A 21879-nucleotide genomic window follows, 5' to 3' on the forward strand; every position below is an offset into this window, starting at 1 on the left:
GTAGCAGTGTTCCATGATATCAATGTCCCAGTCTGTTTAACTTTAAATATATATATATATATATATATATATATATATATATATATATATATATTATGATCATGCTTTCTCTGAGGTTTCCAGTTCTCTTATATTGCCAAGACTCCTTGCTAAAATAGGAGAACTTTGGCTTATTGGGAAGGAGATGGTCCTCAACATTTGTCTAAGTTGATATTCGGGAGCTTTCAAAGTCTGAGTTCTCAAGCTTTCCAACAGCTGAATGTACCAGCAAGAGCTTTTCCTGTGTATAACTTCTCTCCCCACTTGTCATGGCTCATCTGTTTATTTCAAATGGTTCAAGCATTTAAATTCAAAATTCATTTAAACATAAGCAATGTTAGTACTTATTTTTCTAAAGATTCTTACCTCTTGAATTTCGTATCAGAGTATTTTCTCTTTACCTTGCAGTAAGTCCTGGTTTATACAGTAAAACCATGACTCCTACATATGATCCCATCAATGGAACACCAGCATCATCCACCATGACTTGGTTCAGTGACAGCCCTTTGACTGAACAAAACTGCAGCATCCTTGCATTCAGCCAGCCCACCCAGTCACCAGAAGCACTTGCTGATATGTACCAGCCTCGGTCTCTGGTTGATAAAGCCAAACTAAACGCAGGGTAAGGACATGGCTCCATTATGGCTGTCTCTGAACTGATATTGACAAAATAAGAAAGATGCAACAGGAATGGGGGGTAGGGGAGTAGTGTTTCATTTTTACATTAGTATATGCCTGAGGATCACACACTGTTAGCAAAAATCTGTGCTGGTTTTAGCAACAAAAGGGAAAACCTTTGGTCATTTCAGTACAGGCAGTTACGAGGTTACAAATGAGATCCACTCCTAACTGTGCCTTTAAGAATTTGTAGGTCCATTGGAACAGGTGTGTAGGGTTCTTATTTAGCCTTACTTTAGTGCAAGAAAAGGCTCAAAGACTTTCCATTGATTTAAAATCTACAAGTGCAGCAAGTAAAGGTGAAAGTGATGAAGAATTTGTTTTGAGTAGTGGTTGATTCAGTTGTTTCACAGTGAGGGCAAATTTATATAAGCTTGAAATAGATTTTGAGCCGAAACAGTACTGCCCACCCAGGGATAGCAGTGCCTCACTCAAGATGGTGGAGCACCACTCAAAGATGGCAGCATGTCGTTTAAAGTTGGCAGTGCCTCGCTCAAGGATGGCTGCACCACTTTGAATGTGTGTGGCTCTCCACCATCGTGCCAATAATCCAGTCTCATGCATCAGGCACCTCTTCGGAGTCTCCCGTTTTCCAGGACTTCAATCCATAATATTTCATGCTCCAGTTACCATGACAAATCACCCAAATTATAAAAATCTGGGTCTATTCCTGTTTCGCTTTGTCAGCCATGACAAAACTGGTTTCACAATAGTTTGAAGCCCTATTTAAAAGACAAGTAGGAATTGTCCATAAATCATATGTTCATAACCCAGAGAATGGCTGTACATTTAAAATTATGACAGAGCCCTTGAGTGGTACAAATGGTTAATGCAGTTGGCTGCTAACCAAAAGGTTGGAGAATTGAGTCCACCTAGAGGCATCTTGGAATAAAGCCCTAGCCATCACCTTTTGAAAAATCAGCCACTGAAAACCCTATTGAGAGAACAATGTGGAACAAAACTCAAAATCATTTGGAAAGAAAAAAAAGGGGGAGGGACCAGGTTTGCTCGTCCAATAGAGCCGGGTGGAACCACTGAGACTATGGCCCCTAGCTGCCCTTCAGGTCTGGAATTGAACCCACACCGGGGGTTCCAGCCAAACAGAAGACAGGCATATGAGTTGAACATTTACCTGAGGTAGATACACTCCTTGGAGAGAACAATCATGGGAGAAAGAAGGGCTACTTATGCACAGGGAGACAGCTCAGGGGGCAGGAGTGCATGGAGGGATGGACACTGGGAAGAGGTAACTATGGGGAGGAAATGGGAGGGGAGCTGTTGCATTGTGGTATACTGTGGTCAACGTCCTAAGACAAAGTATATGTGAACTGCTGTATGGAAAGTGAATCTGCTCTGTAAATCTTCACCCAAATCACAATAAAAAAAGAAAACCCTATGGAGTGCAGTTCTACTCTGACGTATGTGGGGTCCTCATCAGTTGGCATCAACTTGACAACAATTTTTTTTCTTAAAGTATGAAAAAATGTGTATGACAATGCCAAATGTGTTCTGGTAACTCAGTGGATTACTATGTGTGAAAACTAATTCTTTGCCCCTATAAGTGTACAAAACAAATTTTATGGAATGTAGAGCAACTTATATGTGTGTTGGGCCCTATGGGTCTGCAGGGGAGATCCAAAGTGGCCCCCCTGGTCCTTATTGTCTTGTGGAACACCACTTCTCTCTTGAGGAATTCTAATGAGCAAGTCCTTAAGCTCTGTTTGAAGTGATCTCTGCAAATACACCAAAACCATTTCTCAAACCACCATTACTTTCACTCTGCTTTGCTCACCAAATAAAGTCTAACTTGTTCCCTTTAAGATGTGGTCCCAGCAGATATCTCTGTAACCTACTGTGATGTTATATGCAGCATTTCACACTCACTGTTTCTGTCTTTGCTGCCCCTCCACGTCTTTGCTCTGCTCCTGGACTCTTCTTCCTGCCTTCACTACTGGTGAGTCCCTACTTGTCCTTCAAGACCCAGCATATATGTTGTGTGCATCTCAGATATAAACAGTCAAGATCAATCACTTCCCTGTAGTTCTTTTCTTACTCCAGTGTCATTTTGTTCCTTTATTATGATGCTTGGTCTCCTCGCTGGACTGAAAGTTCCTTTAGGATAGAGATTCCATCTTGGTCATCTTTGTTCCCCCACAAGTCCTAATATAATCAAAGCTCAAGACATTTTTGTTCAGTAGTATTGGGTAAAACTCCTCCCCATCTTGATTTAACCTTTAATCTCCACCCTGCCACCTGTCACTATTATCCAGATTGTTGTTTTATTATTATTTTTCACCTCTAGAATGGTGCTGTGCAGCACAGGAGCCACCAGCCACATGTGGTATTTACACTTCAATTAAAATTTTAAATTAAACTCCATAGTTTAAATTAAGCTATGTCACTAGCCACATTTTAGCTATTCAACAGCCACCTGTGGATAATGGCTACCATACTATACGGCACAGATATAGAGCATTTCTACCACTATAGAAAGTTCTATTGAACACCAGACAATAGCTCTACTAGAGAACAATGGTTCTAATTCTAGAGTAGATTCTATTTAGACACTAAGACAGAACTAGCTTTGGGCTGAACCACCTGGCGTAGCGGGAAACACAATGCGGGGAATCAGAAAGTACAGATTTCATTCTGGCTCCACTACGAAGTGTGTGTGACCTTAAACATGTCACTAATGTCACTGAGACTCAGTTTCCTCATCTCTAAAACTGAGATCATAAGGCTCTTTCACTGGATTACTTTAAAGTGCACTGAAAAAATATATATATATATGTATGAAAAGCGTATTGAAAACTCTAAGATAAAATGCAAATATAAGCTATTATTGAGTACTCTCCCTTACTATTATTTTATTATTTTCCTTACTCTTACTTTGCTCAAGGCTCTATATGTATAATTGATTGATGTTTAAAATTCTTCCTATTGCTTTCTAGTTGGCTAGACTCCTCACGCTCCCTTATGGAACAAGGGATCCAGGAGGATGAGCAGCTGCTGTTACGATTTAAATATTACACTTTCTTTGACTTGAATCCCAAAGTAAGATCCTTTTTATTGCTTTTTCTTTTTTTAATGTGAATGCATTATAAATAGAATAGAGTCATTTCATTATCAACATTAGGATTAAACTATTCATGTCATATTCTGTCTATCTCTGCAGGGTTAGACTGATAACTGATGTACTGATCTCTGAATTTTTACCTTTTGGTTTCTGGTGAACGTGGTAAGCTGCCCCTGAGCTAGCAAAATTCTCTAGGAGTATTTTAGGAAGGTTCTCCATGCCCAGCAAGGTGCACTGCTCCTCTCATTCCCAGGAATCAAGGAACAAAAGGAGAGGAGACCACAGAGCTGGAGTTCTTAGCACTTAGGGAGGAAAGGTGTTGTCAAGGCCCAAGGGTAAGGGTAGGTTCTTATAAACAAGCCAGGACCACACATCGGTGCCAAAAAGATTCCCTACCACAATACTTATAATTCACCACTTGTGATGAGAAAGAAGGATTCGCTATACAAATGACCCAGATAGTCACCAAATCCCATTATTTCTAAGTACACATCACCTACCTGAAGTTTATTAGGATAAGTAATGAGTGGTGAAATAAGTCCTTTGCGGAAACCCAGGGAGAGGTTGCTATGAGTCAGAACCAACTCCACGGCAGTGAGTGAGCTGCCTTTTGTAGAGTTTTGAGTCAAAAGGCAAACATGTTAACTGAGTAACCAGTCCTCTGCACTCACAGGGTGACTTCATTGTGTTGCTCCCGTCCCATTTTTGTCCTAGTTATTGTTTTTCATTTTCTGCTGGTCACTTGTTTGAGGAGTTTGCCTTGAGTCAACTTTTCTATACAGATACTTTATTTCTGCCACTCATGGCATTGTCTTCTCTGTGGTCCTGTTTATAAATCTAGTCTTCCAAGATCCACTCTGTAAACTGAAGCTAAATTGTATGATGAAGACTAACTTCTTTGACTTTTAGAGGAGAAATGTATGCAGACTGTAGGATAAAAGTAACAGATGCTGATAAAAATCTTAGATCTATAAAGTACTAAAACAAAACATGTTTTAGAATAATATATAGAAAATATCCAGAAGTCATAAAAGATTGGTACATTTTAATAATAAATGAACATTTTATGCCTGACCAAAAATGATTTTTAAAATAATAAATTTTATATATGAAATGATAAATGGAACATATAAACAAAATAGATTAATATTAATATTTTGTTCCTGTATTAAATTCCCTAATATATAAAGAGCTCTTACAACTCAATAATGAAAACAACCCAATAGAATAACAGACAAAGGATGTGAAGACATAGTCCATGTAAAAGGAGCTACAAATGACTTCTAATTTTATATCAGATTGGCAAAGACCAAGAAGTTTCACACAAGAATGTAGGGAAACAAGATCTCTCATACACTGTTCGTAGGTCAAAGTACAAATTAACCTAGCCACTATGGAAGGCAATTTGGCAATATCTATCAAGATTACAATCCTTAATTACCAAAATTACAATAGCTTTGACCCAGCAAATCTACTCCACTAGATATTTATACACAGTTCTACATGGAAATTGATGTGTATCTACACAAGGATAATTAAACTAAAAACCAAACCAAACTCACTGCCGTGGAGTCATATCTGACTCATAGCAACCCCTCCTTGGGTTTCCAAGATGGTATCACTATGGAAGTGGATTCCCCAACCTTCCTTCCTACATTATTTGTGAAAGAAAGATTGGAAACCACCTAAATGCCTATCAACAAGGAAATACATGATGGTATGAATTCAGTGTTGTTGCTGAAAAGAATGAATCAGTTCTCTTAATATGGAACATATTCCAGGCATATTATTGGATGGAAAAAAAAAAAAAGATCAAAGTGCAAAAGAGTCCGTAGAGAAACTACCATAGAGAACAAGGAAGGAAGAGAGACTAACTTTTTACAGTATGCCCTTTTGTTCCATTTGAAATCATTCAAAATGAATTCATTCATTATGTGTCTTTTTGCCCCTTTTAAATGTGTTCCAAATATAAAGATTTTTAAAAAGTTTTTATAACTCTGATAGTTTATTGCACTTTTAAAATGTTCAGCAGAGAAAAAGCACACCACTTCTAATAAGAGGGCTGGAGGATACTGAAAGCTGCTCCCCCAACTACTACAAAATCTTAAATGATTAGGTATAAATAGTAACTCCTTCTTAAGAGCATGGAAACTGTGGTAGGTAGGCAAACAGCTTTGGTTTTGTTCTTCATTTGCTTTGCTGGTAGTTGAGGGTGGGGGACGTATAACTGACTGCATGGTGACGGAGGCAAGGAGTAGAGGTGCTACCAGACTTGGGTTTCTATTTTCACTTTCATCAGGAAACAAAAATCTAGGACCAAGTAAAGGACATGAAAAGCCAATCCACACCAGAGGAAAAGTGTGTTTTAGGTTGCTAGATTCCTAAGGCACTTGACTACTAACCAGAAGGCTGGCGGTTGAAACCCACCAGCCACTCCTAGGAAGGAAGATGGGGCAATCTACTTCCGTAGTGATACTGCCTTGGAAACCCAAGGAGGGGTCGCTATGAGTCAGGTCCAACTCAATGGCACATAACAACAACAGAAGCAGTCCCTGGATGGTGCAGATGGTTAATGTGCTTGACTGCTTATTGAAAGGTTGGAAGTTCAAGTCCACCTAGAGGCACTTGGAAGAAATACCTGGCTATCTACTTCCAAAAAATCAGCTACTGAAAACACAATGGAACATAGTTCTACTCTGACACACAAAAGGTCACCAATGAGTTACATCACCGGAGAATCCAACCAAGAGTTCTCAGAGTTCAAAAAAAGACCTATTAAGGTGCCTGTAGGAGCTCGAGTAGCGTAGTGCCTAAGGCACTTGACTGCTAACCAGAAGGCTGGCGGTTCAAATCCACCAGCCACTCCTCAGAAGGAAGGTTGGGCAATCTACTTCCGTAGTGATGCTGCCTCAGAAACCCAAGGAGGGGTCTCTATGAGTCGGGTCCGACTCAATGGCACATAACAACAACAACAAGGTGCCTGTAATGACCTGTGAAAGATCCGGAACTTTGTGATGCTCCAGTGCCTCAGAACCAAAAAACCAAACTCACTGCCAGAGTTGGACCCGGCTCATAGCAACCCCTCCTTGGGTTTCCGAGGCAGTATCTCTACAGAAGTAGATTGCCCAACCTTCCTTCCGAGGAGTGGCTGGTGGGTTTGAACCGCCAGCCTTCTGGTTAGCAGTCAAGTGCCTTAGGTATTATGCCACCAGAGCTGAGAGATGGGGTTTATTCCATATCTAGTCATGATGCCTTATTCTAATCTTATTTTATATTTATATATAATGCTAACTTGTACATATAGATAACAATTATTTAGCTCCCATTATTTCAAAGCTGCAGAAGCTTTTATTAAAATTTTTAAATCGTTACTGACTGCATTTGAGAGAAAAGTCTAATTGGGCCATTAAATTTACTCTTACTGAAATGCCTACAGTATTAGGATTGTAGGCACTGTGATTGACTGACTGAATGACTGACTGACAGATAGTTACGACAATTTGTTAAGCTGATTTAACTTTCCATGGCTACACACAGTACTTAAATGTTAACTTTAAATTGTGAATTAAGCAGAGATCTTTCGGGAGTTGCTTGGGGTTTTTTGTTTCGGTTTTTGTTTTTGTGTTATGGTTTTGTTTTTGTGTTATGGTTTTGTTTTTGTGTTTTGGGGGTATGTGCCTTAAGTGCATGGTTTTTTTGTTTGTTTTCTAGTTGTCAAGTCTTTTTATTGCAGTATAATTTACATAGCATGAAATATACCCATTGACATTGTAATCCATTATAATTTATGGATTTGGGGTAAATTTATAGAAGTATGCAACTACCACTGCAATTCAGTTTTAAAACAATGCTCCACTCACTGTCATCAAGTCAATTGTGACTCACAGTGCCCCCTCCTTGAGTTTCCGAGGAGGTATCACTACCTAAGTAGGTTACCCAACCTTCCTTTTGAGGAGTGGCTGGTAGGTTTGAACGACCAGCCTCCTGGTTACCAGTCAAATGCCTTAGGTACTGCGCCACCAAAGCTCCTCCTAAACAATTCTATCACCCAAAAAAATTCTCCTCAGGCCCATTTGCAGTCAGTTCCTGCTCCCAACTTCAAGTATTCAAGGAAGTTTTTTTTGGTTTTTTGGTCTACTTTTTCTCTCATTTTGCCTTTTCTAGAAATTTCCTACAAATGGAATCTTACAATATCTAATCTTTGTGTCTTGATTCTTTCACTTGGCTTAATGTTTTTGAGATTCATCTCTGTTCATGCATGTATCAGTAGTACATTCCTTTTTACTGCTGAGTGGTATCCCATAGTGGGGATATGCCACATTTTATTATCCATTCACTGGGTGAGAGACATTGACTTTTGGCTTACTTCTGGTTTGGGGGTATCATGAACAAGGCTGTGTTATGTTTTGATTGGTTCTTGGAGGATTCTGGGTGAGCTTCTGAGGTGTTCTATGATACCTGGCAAAGTTCACATAACAAAGACTGACTTTCTTAAGATTCTTATTATTCCAGCCTCCTGAATACTACACCCTTGGGTTTACATTTGTCTTCCTTTCCCAGTAGGTTTAGAAATGCTGACAATGAGCTTGCCCATGCAATACGGCACATTCCCACACTTCCCTAACAATAGTGCTATTTGCTGATTTTGGCTTACTTAGGGTTTTTATAAGGAGCTCTGGTGGTATAGTGGATAAGGCATTTAGCTGCTAACCAGAAGATCAATGGTTCAAACCCACCAGCCACTCTGTGGACGGAAGATGGGACAATCTACTTCTGTAAAGATTTACAGCCTCGGAAACCCAATGGGGTCACTGTTCCCTGTCACTTTTTTCTTTTTTTTTTCCCTATCACCTAGTGTGCATAAGGTTAAGTGCAAGAGTAAAAATAAACTAAGGCATTTGACTGCTAACCAGAAGGCTGACAGTTCAAACCCACCAGCCACTCCTCAGAAGGAAGTTTGGGCAATCTACTTCCATAGTGATATTGCCTCAGAAACCCAAGGAGGAGTCACTATGAGTCGGATCTGACTTGACAGCAGTGAGTTTATTTTTTTGGTTTTAATCAACCCATGATACATCTGTTTAGATACTCTGAGTATCCTTCTATTCCTTCTCCATGTTTCCTTCAACATTGTTCATTTATTTCCTTAAAAGGATATAAGTAAAATGTATACTCACTATAAGAAAAAAAAAAAAAACATAAAAATGAGCTCTGATGGTGCAGTGGTTAAGGCATTTGGCTGCGAACCAAAAAGTTGGTTGTTAGAACCCGCCAGCCACTCTGGAGAGGAAAAATGAGACACTTTGCTTCTATAAAGATTTGTAGCCTTGGAAACCCAATGGGTATTGCTATGAGTCGGAATCGATTCAATGGCGGTGAGTTTCATTAAAAATGAATGATTTGGAATAAAAATGGAAAATAGTCCTTTACATGACTTTTCTCTCAAGAGGCAGCCCTAGGTAACAGCTTGATGATTCAGCATCTTTGCAGACCATTTTCACACATTTATAAACATTTGCAAACAGATACTCAGATCATTTTTTCCTACGTAAATGGAATCATTTATTTGCTTTGTAGCTTGCTTCCTTTCACACCATAATATATCATGGCTCCCTTTTCATGTCAATAAATATAAATCTGACTCACTTTTTTTTAACTACCGCATAATAATTTCAAAGGAAAGGCTAAGCCATAATTTATTAGACCTATGGGAGCTCTGGTAGCATAGTGGCTAAGACACTTGCCTGCTAACCAGACGGCTGGCGGTTCAAACCCACCATCCACTCCTCGGAAGGAAGGTTGGGCAATCCTACTTCCGTAGTGATAACTGCCTCGGAAACCCAAGGAGGGGTCGCTATGAGTCGGGTTTGACTCGACGGCACATAACAACAACAACAACATGAGTTGCTTGCAGTTGTTGCTATTTTTAAAAATATGGTGGCCGTTCTTATACAAATATATTTGATAAGTATTTGTATTTCTTTAGATTATTAACCCTACAAGTAGTCAAAGGGCAAAAGGATTTAAATACTTAAAGGTACCACCTAATTGCCCTCTGACTAACAGCTTATATGAAAGTGTCAATTTCCCCCATATCCTCACCAGCACCAGACATCTTTAATATGTAAAATTTAGGCAAGTTTCATAGGATGAACTTGAATTCTATGATTATTAATGAGATTGAGCATCTTTTCCAATGGTTTTGTGGCCATTTTAGTTTCTTCTGCTAATTGCCTATTTATGTCTTTGCCCCATTTCCTATCAAAATATCTTATTTCCCATATTGATTTATGGACATACTTGGTATATTATAAATACTATCTTTTATATTTATTGAAAATACTTTCTTTCAATTGGTCATTTTTTATAAATTTAAAATCTTCTTTAGAGTGTTTTTCACCATTAAAAATGTTTAATTTTAGGAGGTCAAACCTATTAATCTTGTGTATTATAAATTTTAGGGTTCCTATCTTGCTTAGAAAGTTCTTCCCAGCCAAAGATTATAAAAAATATTCTCTCATGTTTCCTTCTAGTAATAGTTTTGTTTCTTATATATAGGGTTTTTTATTGCAGCTTTATTGACATGTAATTCACATACCATACAGTCTACCAATTTAGTATATACAATTCAGTGGTTTTTAGTATATTCATAAATTTGTGCCATCATCACCACTATCTAATTTCAGAACATTTTCATCACCCATGAAACCCCACTCTCATTAGCAGACAATGCCCATTTCTATCCAACCATTCCAGCTCTAGGCAGCCACTAATCCATTTTGTCTCCATGGATTTGCATGTTCTACACATTTTATGTAAGTAGAGTCATGTAATATGTGGTCCTTTGTGACTGGCTTCTTTATTTAGCATAATGTTTTCAAGGTTCATCTATGTTGTGGCATGTATCATTTCTTTTTGTTGTTGTTGTTGTTATGTGCCATCGAGTTGGACCCGACTCATAGCGACCCCTCCTTGGGTTTCCGAGGCAGTATCACTACAGAAGTAGATTGCCCCATCTTCCTTCCGAGGAGTGTGGCTGGTGGGTTTGAACCGCCAACCTTCTGGTTAGCAGTCAAGTGCCTTAGCCACTATGCTCATTTCTTTTTAGTGCCATATAATACCCTATTGCATGGATATGCCACATTTTGTTTCCCCTTTGATCAGCTGATGGACATTTGTGTTGTTTTCATTTTTGAGTTATTATGAATAATGCTATGAACATGAGTGTACAAGTTTGCATGTGGAATATTTTAATTTCTCTTAGATATATAACTAGAAGTGAAATTACCAAATTATATGGTAACTCTATGTCTAACTATTGAGGAACTGCCAAACTGTTTTTCAAAGTAGTTGCACCATTTTACATTTCCACCAGCAATGTATGAGGTTTTGAGTTTTTCCACATCCTTCCCAACATTTGTTACTGTCTGTCTTTTAGATAATAGCCATCCAAGTGGGTGTGAAGTGGCATATCATTTTGGTTTTTTTGTGTTAAGATTTTTAATCCATCTGTAATTTCTATATTTTTGGATGGCAATAAGCTTGTTTTATGGTTTGGGTCTTTTTACCCCAAAATCGCATTTTCAAGAATTACTTGTAGAACAGTTCATTCTTTCCTACCTATGTCAAATGCCATTTTTATATTGAATGTATATATATACATAGGTCTGTTTCTAGATGCTGTTTTATTGATATTTCTGTCTGTTGCTAAACCAATACCACACAATTTTAATTATTGCAACTTTATATGTTTTAATGTCTAAGAAGACAAGTGCTTCCCCACATTGTTCTTTTTCAAATTTTCTTGACAATACTTGAACATTGTCTCTTCAACTTAACTTGAGAATCACCTTACATAAAATTCTACTAAAAATCCCTTTCAGCTTCTAATTGGGGTTGCACCAAGTTTACAGCTCAGCTTGAGGATCCCTTCTCCTTTAGAACCACTTTTCACATAAACCATTTTCACTACCTGTTTTCACTACCCACATACATTTGAAAAAAAGAAAAATTATAGAATCTCAGATGGGCAATTCAATTCTTTGAGGAGGTTCTAAAAATATTTGGGAAAGAGTGTTTTGAATTTGGAACCAAAATGAGGTAGACAGTGGGAAGTTAGAAGTATCTCTTTCAGTTACTTGAACTAAAGCTTATTGCATCTGATGATTGGGCAATGGCCTCAGTTATCCCAGAACTTTTGTACTGTATTATATAAATATAGCCTTTCACACCCACATGTTTCTTTCTGTAGTATGATGCAGTGCGAATAAACCAGCTCTATGAACAAGCCAGGTGGGCCATTCTCTTAGAAGAAATTGACTGCACAGAGGAAGAAATGTTGATCTTTGCAGCTCTACAGGTATGGAACATCAGGGTCTTTTGTCTGGCAGAAGATGAAGCAAATATGTTCTGGTTAAAGTTTTATTTTTTTCATACTTTCACAAAGGAGGTGAAAATAACAGCAAATTTGAATTTAAAATGTTCCTCCTAGTACACATATGTGCAGATAATATAAAACGTTAGTCTTCTAGTCCTGATCTGTGTCCCACAACAAGCACAGCTGGGATAGGGAAGAATCAAGTTTCAACATGTTGTTGTTGTTCTTAGGTGCCGTCAAGTTGGCTCCGACTCATAGTGACCCTATGTACAACAGAATGAAACAGTGCCCAATCTGGTGCCAGCCTCACCATCCTTGCAATACTTGAGCCCATCATTGCAGCCACTGTGTCAATCCATCTTGTTGAGGGTCCTCCCCTTTTTCTCGGACCCTCCACTTTACCAAGCATGATAGCCTTCTCCAGGGAACGGTCCCTTCTGACAACATGGCCAACCATAAATCTTAGAATGACTCCAATTAGAATGTCATTTTCCATGTGTGTTTCAGAAAATGCTTGGTATTTGTGATCATGTTTCATTAGAGAGAAATTGTCTTCGAAGAGAAAGAAATGGCTAATGGGTTCCTTTGTGTTTATAACATCTCTACAACTTCTGTTTTCATTTTAGTATCATATTAGCAAACTCTCATTGTCAGCTGAAGTACAAGATTTCACAAATGACTCTGAAGTTGATGAAGTAGAAGCAGCACTTTCTAATTTGGAAGTTACCCTAGAAGGTGGAAAAACAGACAACACTTTGGTATGAACTTCTCTGATAATTCAAAATGGCAGATTTGTTCAGATTGATTGACAAATATAGATGAACTTTTTCTTTTTTTTGCCTCAGAAATAAGACAGTATTTAGTCTGATTTTGAAAAAAAGGAAATACTATCTTCCTGCGACCAAAACTTAGAGCCTAAGGCATTTGGCTGTTAACAAGAAGGCTGGCAGTTCAAACCCACCAGCCACTCCTAGCAAGGAAGACTGAGCAATCTACTTTCATAGAGATACTGCCCCAGAAACCCAAGGAGGGGTGCTATGAGTCAGAACTGACTCGACAGCAGTGAGTTTTGTTTGGGGTTTGTGTTGTTTTTTTTTAATGACCAAAGCTTAACCCTAGCAAGAAGTGACTAAATTTTCTCAACTTAGCTCTGTAAGGGACTATAAAACCAAACCAAATCTCTCAGGCCACCTTTAATTCATGGTGACCCCATCAATGTCAGAGCAGAACTGTGCTCCATAGGGTTTTCTCTTTTTTTTTTTTTTTAACTTTTATTGTTATTTGGGTGAAAGTTTACAGAGCATATTGGTTTTCCATTCAACAATTCCTATGCATTCTGATTTGTGACATTAATTCTAAAGGTTTTTGATTGGCAGGTTTTTCAAAAGTAGGTACCTCTGGGTAGATCTTTTGGTTGGCAGCCACCCATGTTAACCTTTGCACTGCCCAGGGATGTAAGAGACTATAAAAACCAAACTCACTGCTATCGAGTCAATTCCAACTCATAGTGACCTCCACTGGGTTTCCAAGGCTGGAAATCTTTATGAAAGTCAATTGCCTCATCATCTTCCTGTGGAGCAGCTGGTGGGTTTGAACCATCAACCTTCTGGTTAGCAGCCAAATGACTTAACCACTACCAGAGCTCCTTGCAAGAGACTATAAGACATTTTTATTACTATTAATGATGATATTTTTGTACTGTATGTCTTCCTAGAGATAAGTTGACATAGTATGAGGGGAAGACTGCTGAAGGCCCCACTTCACTAGTGAGGGACATAGAATTGGTCCCTTAGCTTAAGTCTAAAAAGAACTACTTTGTCTCTTGCATGGGGCAGCTGTTAGAATAGAGTAGGTTCATGTAAATAAATGCTTTGCAGATACAAAGCCTCAATGTCTATTTATCTATTCATACATTGCAACTGACCAAGGTAGAAATGAGGGCCTTTTTCATGTGTCATTGTCAATTTCCTGGGTCCTTTTGATGTCAGAAACTAAATAAACAAAAGACTTCCAATAAAACATAAAGAAATAAAGCTATAGTTTATCACCCGTTGTTCCTTACCCATGAAATGTGGTAGAATGCCAACTTTATAATCAGAACGCCCCTCTTGTTTAATGCATTCATTGGGTGCCACCCTTTTTTTTAACTTCTTCAGTTATGGAAGTAATTCCTATTAGTTTAATCACATTGAATCAAAGAGGTAGGTCCATTGTAATTGGACTAAAGTAGTAATAATAGATAAGAATGAGTCACTGTATTCTTATGCATTTAACTTGTGTTGCCTTATCATTAAATGCCTTAAAATAGGAAATCAGTATTCAAAAACAGGTACTTAACTGAAAATAAAATGTTAAGATTCAGAGCCTATCTCGCATTTGTAACAGACATGGGCCCCCTGACATTGGAGTTGTCTTTTGTCTACTTCCTCCACTGAATAGATACAATGGGACAATGATGCTTCTTAGAATAAGTGAAACTTCCGCTCCTCCTTTCCTGGACATTTTTGTGACATTAAACAATAGGCTTTTCAGTTTGAAACGAACTTTGAACCAGATTCCTTTTGAGAGTTTATCAGTGAACTAGATGTAGCCAGAGTTACCCACCCTACTATAAAAATTATTAAATATTTTGTCTGTAAAAGTAGTTGTTACTAACTCAGATTTTTAACTTGAATGGTATATACTGGGAGTGCTTAGACAATTTCCTAATCTTTCTTTTTTTTTTTCCATTTTTATGATATATGACTATGAGTCAGAATTAACTTAACAGCAATGGGTTTAATGGATACAGCATAACAGATTAATATTAAATGGTTACCCAAGTTACCACCCAAATCAAGAAATAGAATTTGACCAGCCACCCCAAAAGCCTCTTAATGTGACCCACCCCACTCTCAACCCTCCTCATTCCCCTTGAGATAATGGTTTAAATGTGGTTAGTATGACTGGGGAACCAAATTTTTCATTGTCTTTCATTTTAATTAATTTGAATTGAAATAGCTACATTTGTTGAGTGGCTACTGTATTGTACAGTGCAGGTATACAGTATCAGTAACCAAAAAACCAAACTCACTGCCCTCGAGTCAGATCCAACTCATAGCAACCCCTCCTTGGGTTTCTGAGGCAGTATCACTTCAGAAGTAGATTGCCCAACCTTCCTTCCTAGGAGTGGCTGGTGGGTTTGAACCGCCAGCTTTCTGGTTAACAGTCAAGTGCCTTAGACAGTACACCACCAGAGTGCCTACAGTATCAATACCACCTATGAAATTATTGCTTAAAAAAATATTATCTGTTTTTCCTTAGGAGGACATTACTGATATCCCTAAACTTGCAGATAATCTCAAATTATTTAGGTGAGTAACCCTAAAGGGGGGAGGGGCTACTCATAACAAAATCTTGCAGGTAAGAAGCCTGGGAGTTTAAACTGCACATCCCTTAGGCAGGTTCATGGTTCAATAGTGGGAGCATAGACTTGGGTATCAGACTGCTTGGTTGAATTCTAGCACCACAGTGCACACTAGCTGATCACCTTGGACATTGTCTTCACATCTCTGAGCCTCAGTTTTCTGATCTATAAAATGGGAATATACTTCCTCTTGCTTTATTGGGTGGGTTAAATTTTAAAAATGCACATCAAGGGTTTAACATGGTGCCTGGCTCATAGTACATGCTCAATAAATAATGAGTATATTTGGTTTGGGTTTAGTGTCAGCAATAAAGGACATGTGGGCCAGAGTGGAGTTTCTATTAGGGTCGATCTGGGAGGTTCACAACTCTGACACCATTTGAAGGCTCTTTCACAGTTTGAAAATCAATCATATCTAGAACTTTGATCCTAGACTTAAAGAGGGTTGTCCTTTTATGTACTTTTGCCTGTGAGTGTTTCTGATAAGACCTCCAGTCACCTCAGGTTGCTATGAAACTGTTTGAAAAGGCAGAGCAGGTTTTTTTTTTTTTTTTTTTTCCGTGAAAGTAAAAGACTGCCACATTTATGATGGTGCCAAGGTGTGTTAGGATGAAAGGAGTAAGACTGCTTTGAAGTTCTATCAGTTACTTTTGTCACTGTGGTTTGTTGACTTTTCTTAACAAACCAACACTTCACTCAGGGAAGTTGGCTTCCAAAGAAAAATGGGTTGCTTTTTGATAAGACAGGGGCTCTGATGCAGTACTGCCTAAGGCATTTGACTGCTAACCAGAAGGTTGGTGGTTCAAACCCACCAGCCACTCCTCGAAAAGAAGACTGGGCAATCTGCTTCTGTAGAGATACCACCTCAGAAACCCAAGGAAAGGTCCCTATGAGTCAAATTGACTCAACAGCAGTGAGTTTGGTTTGGTTTGGTTTGATAAGACGAGATGCAAAGAAAGACTTGGAAGGAATGAGTAGTGGATCAGGTATAAATAAGAAACAAGTATCCAAAGGTAACAGTATTTGTCACTGAGTTTTCACAAGTTTTTTGTTTTTTCATTTTCTTTCTTCATATGATCACAGGATATGCTCTCAAACAATGGGGTCATCATTTAGCTTCTGGGAAATAATTGCAATCACAAATTATTCATATTGTCATAGTCAGATTTGCAACAACAACAAAAAAAAGTAATAATTTGAATCCACAAACATCTTTCCAAAGTATTAATAATTGTTCTGTAAAGAAACTGGGTTGACATTGTTCATATACAGCAAATCCAGCTCTTCATAAACAAAATTATAAAAACCTCCTTCTTGTAGATGCTTTTGATGAAAGAGAGGGTATTCTGGAGTCAGTGCCTACATCCAATCAGTCATGCTGCTCTGTGAGTGTTACACTCAATCTCACTGTTATACTTGTATGTAGCCAATGGATCCTAATAGAAACTCCAATCTGGGCCAAAGGTCTGAAGATCACAATTAATATACAATATGGTTCAAGGAAAGAAGGAAGGAGTAAGGGGAAAAGAGGATGGTGATTTATTCAGTGGTGTGTGACTTTTAACAAGACTTTCATTTCCCTGGGCCATTTTTCTTTATCAGTAGAAGAGCACTGGACTAGTCCTTTGATTTTCAGGGGTTTTTTCTTTAACAATAATGCCCTTTTTTTCTAAACAAGATCTTCTATTGAAGTCATTATATAAATAATAGATTTCAGGTTCTAGCAACATAGATTTGATCTAATGCAAACATCAAGTCAGGCTATAAATACATAGAATACTGGATAAAATTAAAATAAAAGATTACAAATAAAAAGTTGAACTGCATGTAAGACTAGGAAATCTCAGCTTGCAGGAAATAAACAGGAAAGCTAATGGATGAAGCCTCAGCAGCCCAGGGACAACTGAGACAGGGACATGGGTTCTAATGGTTTAGAGATGGGATTTCAATCCCAGTGTCACGATAGGAGATAGAGCTTCTGGCCTGTAACATAGCAGCCAAAACTGAAGTCCGTATCTGAAAGTGGAACTTTGCAAGTGCTTCCCTGTGCTATGGGGAGTAGAAAACTACCCATCAGCCAGAGGAAGGAAGATCATCCTTATGTGGGGTTCTTTGTGGGGAAATGAAAAGTCCCTCCTGAGAAATCAGAGCTAGAGCCTGTGCCACACACAGATGCCGAACTAGCTTTAAATGTCTTACATGAGAATCCCAGACTCAAAAAAAAAAAAAAAGAAAGAAACTAGTCTAGGACCACAAAACTGATGAAATCCTAGCAAATGTAATTCCAGCAACACTAGGAATGAAATAGCCACAACCTAGCATGCATAGGCCACCGACAGAAACCAATAACTCCTTACAAAAAAAATGACCTCCCAATAAAAATTACTAATCACATGAGTCAATGAAACACCATAAGAAAGAGATAGCAGACCCAGCAAAACAAGACCATTAGCAGTTTCAATAATGTTATGTAATAGGACAATCTGAAGGAACCATAAGTATGTTTAAAATGATTAAGTAAATTAACAAGTGAAAATTACATTAAAAGAGAAAAAGCAGTATTGAAAAGAAACCAAAAAGAAATTTTAGAAGTAAAGAAATATAATCACAGAAACTTAAATTCAAAGGGCACCTTAAACGTTGTTAAAAGACACTGTTGAAAACACAGAAAGGTAGAAATGGAGACTATGTTCCAGGTAGGCTAAAAAGGCCCAACATATGCCTACTAGGAGTTCCAAAAGAAAGTTGGGAGTGGTTCTGGTTAACTAGTGCCACTCTTACAAGAAAATACCACAAATGGGATGGCTTGAAGAAACAGGAGTTTATTCTCTTACAGTTTGGAGGCTTTAAGTCCAAGTTCAAAGTGCCAGGCTCTAGGGGCTGGGTGAAAGCCCATCAATTTTGGGCTTCAGTTCTGCCTCCTGCTCCCGGCCCACTGGAGCTACAGGCTTTTCTTCACTCAGACAGCTGCTGGCTGCTGAGACTGACAAGCCCAAGGTTGACGAGTAAAAAGGCACAGTCCCAGTGTTACAAAACCGCACAGCAGGCCATTAATTCAAGTCCACTGAAAGTCTCAAGATCAGCAGAACATGGCAGGCTGCTGAACAGTGATGCAGCTACTTGCAGGGTTCAAGAGTGCCATAAGCTAGAGACTGTTCTGCAAGGCTTCTCCTTATATACAGGAAGCAGACCACATCCCTAAGGCAGCTACTCAGCTGCTCACAGTAGATTCCACCATGGAGTTGACTACTAGTCTCATCATCGGGAATACTACACCCAGCCACTCAACCAGGCCTAGCCAAGTTGACACATAGACTTAACCACCACAGGAGTGAATGCTTTTGAGAGTGCTTAAGAATTTTCCATGATATTTGAAGACAAAATCCTCAAGGAATCACAAATCCCAAGTACAATAACCAAAATCCAAACCCACTGCCCTCAAGTTAATTCTGACTCATAGTGACCCTATAGAACAGAGAAGAACTGCTTCATAGGGTTTAATTTTGTTTTGTTATGTTTTAATTTTTATTGTGATTTGGGTGAAAGTTTACAGAGCAAATTCACTTTCCATACAGCAGCTCACATACACTTTGACTCATGACATTGATTACAATTTACCACAGTGCAACAGCTCCCCTCCCACTTCCTCCTCATAGTTACCTCTTCCCAGTGTCCTTCCCTCCCACACACACCTGCCCCCTGAGCTGTCTCCCTGGACATACACAGCCCCTCTATTCTCCCATGATTGATCTCTCCAAGGAGTGTATCTACCTAATGTAAATGTTCAGCTCATATGCCTGTCTTTTGTTTCGCTGGAAGCCATAGGAATGGGTTCAATTCCAGACCTTAAGGGCAGCTAGTCTCAGTGGTTCCATTAGGCTCTATCAGACCAGCAAACCTGGTCCTTTTTTTTTTTTTTTTTTAATTGATTTTGAGTTTTGTTCCACATTGTTCTCCCACTCTATCCAGGATCTCCTACATAGATCCCCCTCCGAGTGGTTGACAGTGGTAGTTGGGCACCATCTAGTTCTTCTGGTCTCATAGTCATATAAGTTGAAGATCACATGGTATACCAACTGCTGGGACTAATTGTTTCCATGCCTCTTTGGTTTTCTTTATTCTTCTTTGCTCTGGATGAGGAGAGACCCATCGTTGCATCTAGATGGCCACTTTCAAGCTTTCAAGATCCCAGTTGCTACTCAGCAAAGTAGGATGTGGAACAATGTTTTTGGGTAGTTTGTTATGCCAATTGAGCTTGATGTCCCCTGCAACTATGGTCCCGAGCCCACAGTCCAACTATTTGCTCCCTCTGGGTAGCTGACTGTGACCAAGAAATGACTATAACCTTGTCCCTTGTCAGCTCTACCTCCTAGGAATTCTTACAGAACACACAAATACACTTGTAGAAAGAATGTCTGCCAACTCTACACATGGTCTTGGGTACACTTCCCCTTGCATAGACATACCTAATAGTTCAGCCTGTCTATCCGCCCATATAGCCATGTTTGCCTTCACTGAAAATGCAGTACTGTATGTACTGTATGCAAAGGGTTCATCTTTATTGTCTGTACCTCCCATGTACTTCTCTATGTTATCCTCTTCCTCAATGCCACCATGTTGATCACTCATATTTGGTACATTACCCTTCTCTTCACCGAAATCAATACTTGTCTTTACTTATCTAACAGTGTTCCCTCCCCTCCCTTTACACCCCTGATAACCAACAAAGAAATTTCCTTCCATATATGAACCTTTCCTTGACTTTTTACAATAACAGACTAATACAATATTTGTCCTTCTGTGATTGACTCATTTCACTCAGCATAATGTCCTCCAAGTTTATCCATGCTTTGTGGTGTTTTACAGATTCTACATTATTCTTTAGGGTTGCATAGTATTCCATCGTGTGTATGTACCATACTTTGGTTATCCATTCTTCTGTTGATGGGCACCTAGGTTGTTTCCATCTTTTGGCAATTGTAAATAGTGCTGTGATGAACATGAGTGTGCATATATCTGTTCTTGTCCTGGCTCTCACTTTTTTAAAGTATATACCTAGTAATGGAATGGCTGGGTCAAATGCTATTTCTAATTCCAACTTTTCAAGGAATCACCATACTGCTTTCTACAGTGGTTGTATCATTTGACAGTCCCACCAGCAGTTTATGAGAGCCCCAATCTCTCCACATCCTCGCCAGCATTTGTTTATTTTCTGTCTCATTGAACTTTGCTACTAGTGCTGGGGCAAGATGGTATCTCATTGTTGTTTTGATTTGCATCTCTCTAATGGCTAATGATCGTGAGCATTTCTTCATATATTTGTTGGCTGCCTGAATACCCTCTTTGGTGAAGTATGTATTCACGTCTTCTGTCTATTTTTTAACTGGATTATTTGTCTTTTTGTTGTTGAAGTATTTGAGTTTTCTGTAAATTCTAGAGATAAGTCCCTTGTCAGATATGTCACTGATGAATATTTTATACCAATCTGTAGGTTCTCTTTTTACTCTTTGGAGAAGTCTTTGGAAGCACATAAAAATTTAATTTTTAGATGGTCTCATTCATCTGGTTTATCTTCTGGTGTTTGTGCATTTTGGGTTATGTGTGATAGTCTATTTATGCCATATATGAAAGGGAGCGCTGGTGGCAAAATGCCTAAGGTATTAATTTGCCCCCTGTTTTTCCTTGAGGAGCTTTATAATTTTAGGTTTCACATTTAATCTTTGATCCATCTGGAGTTAGTTTTTTTGTATGGTATGAGATATGGATCTTGTTTCATTTTTCTATAAATGAATATCCAGTTTTGCCAGCACCATTTGTTAAACAAACAATCTCTTCTCCATTTAATGGATTTTGGCCCTTTGTCAAAGATCAGCTGACCATAGGTCGATGGATCGATTTCTGAGTTCTCAATTCTATTCCACTGGTCTATGTGTCTGTCGTTGTACCAATACGAGGGAGTTTTGACTACTGTAGCTGTACAGAATGTTTTAAGATCCAGAAGTGTGAGACCTCCTACTTTATTCTTTTTCTTCAATAATGTTTTGCTTATTCGGAGTCTCTTTCCTTTCCACATAGAGTTAGTGATTAGTTTTTCCGTATCCTTCAAGAATGTTGATGGAATCTGGATTGGGATTGCATTGAATGAATAAATTACTTTGGGTAGTATTGACATTTTCACAATGTTCAATCTTCCTATCCATGAGCATGATACCATGCTCATTCAATTTATGTAGATCTCCTATGGTTTCTTGAAGTAGTGTTTTATTGTTTTCTTTGTACAGGTCTTTTTTTTTTTTTTTTTTT

General features: G+C 38.6%; 1 protein-coding gene across 1 annotated transcript in view; it reads left to right on the forward strand.

Annotated features, from left to right (window-relative positions):
• Nucleotides 1-21879, forward strand: part of FERMT1 (FERM domain containing kindlin 1) — a 62155-nt gene that overhangs the window by 15631 nt on the left and 24645 nt on the right. The window contains exons 4-8 of the mRNA XM_007952471.2: nt 448-661; nt 3669-3771; nt 12045-12152; nt 12797-12928; nt 15474-15523. Of these exons, the coding sequence (XP_007950662.1) occupies nt 448-661; nt 3669-3771; nt 12045-12152; nt 12797-12928; nt 15474-15523 (607 nt within the window). The remainder of the gene's footprint in view (nt 1-447; nt 662-3668; nt 3772-12044; nt 12153-12796; nt 12929-15473; nt 15524-21879) is intronic.

This window comes from Orycteropus afer, unplaced genomic scaffold (genome assembly GCF_000298275.1).
Source record: "Orycteropus afer afer isolate SDZICR_OR568_19922 unplaced genomic scaffold, OryAfe1.0 scaffold00340, whole genome shotgun sequence".
NCBI classification, from domain to species: Eukaryota; Metazoa; Chordata; class Mammalia; order Tubulidentata; family Orycteropodidae; genus Orycteropus; species Orycteropus afer.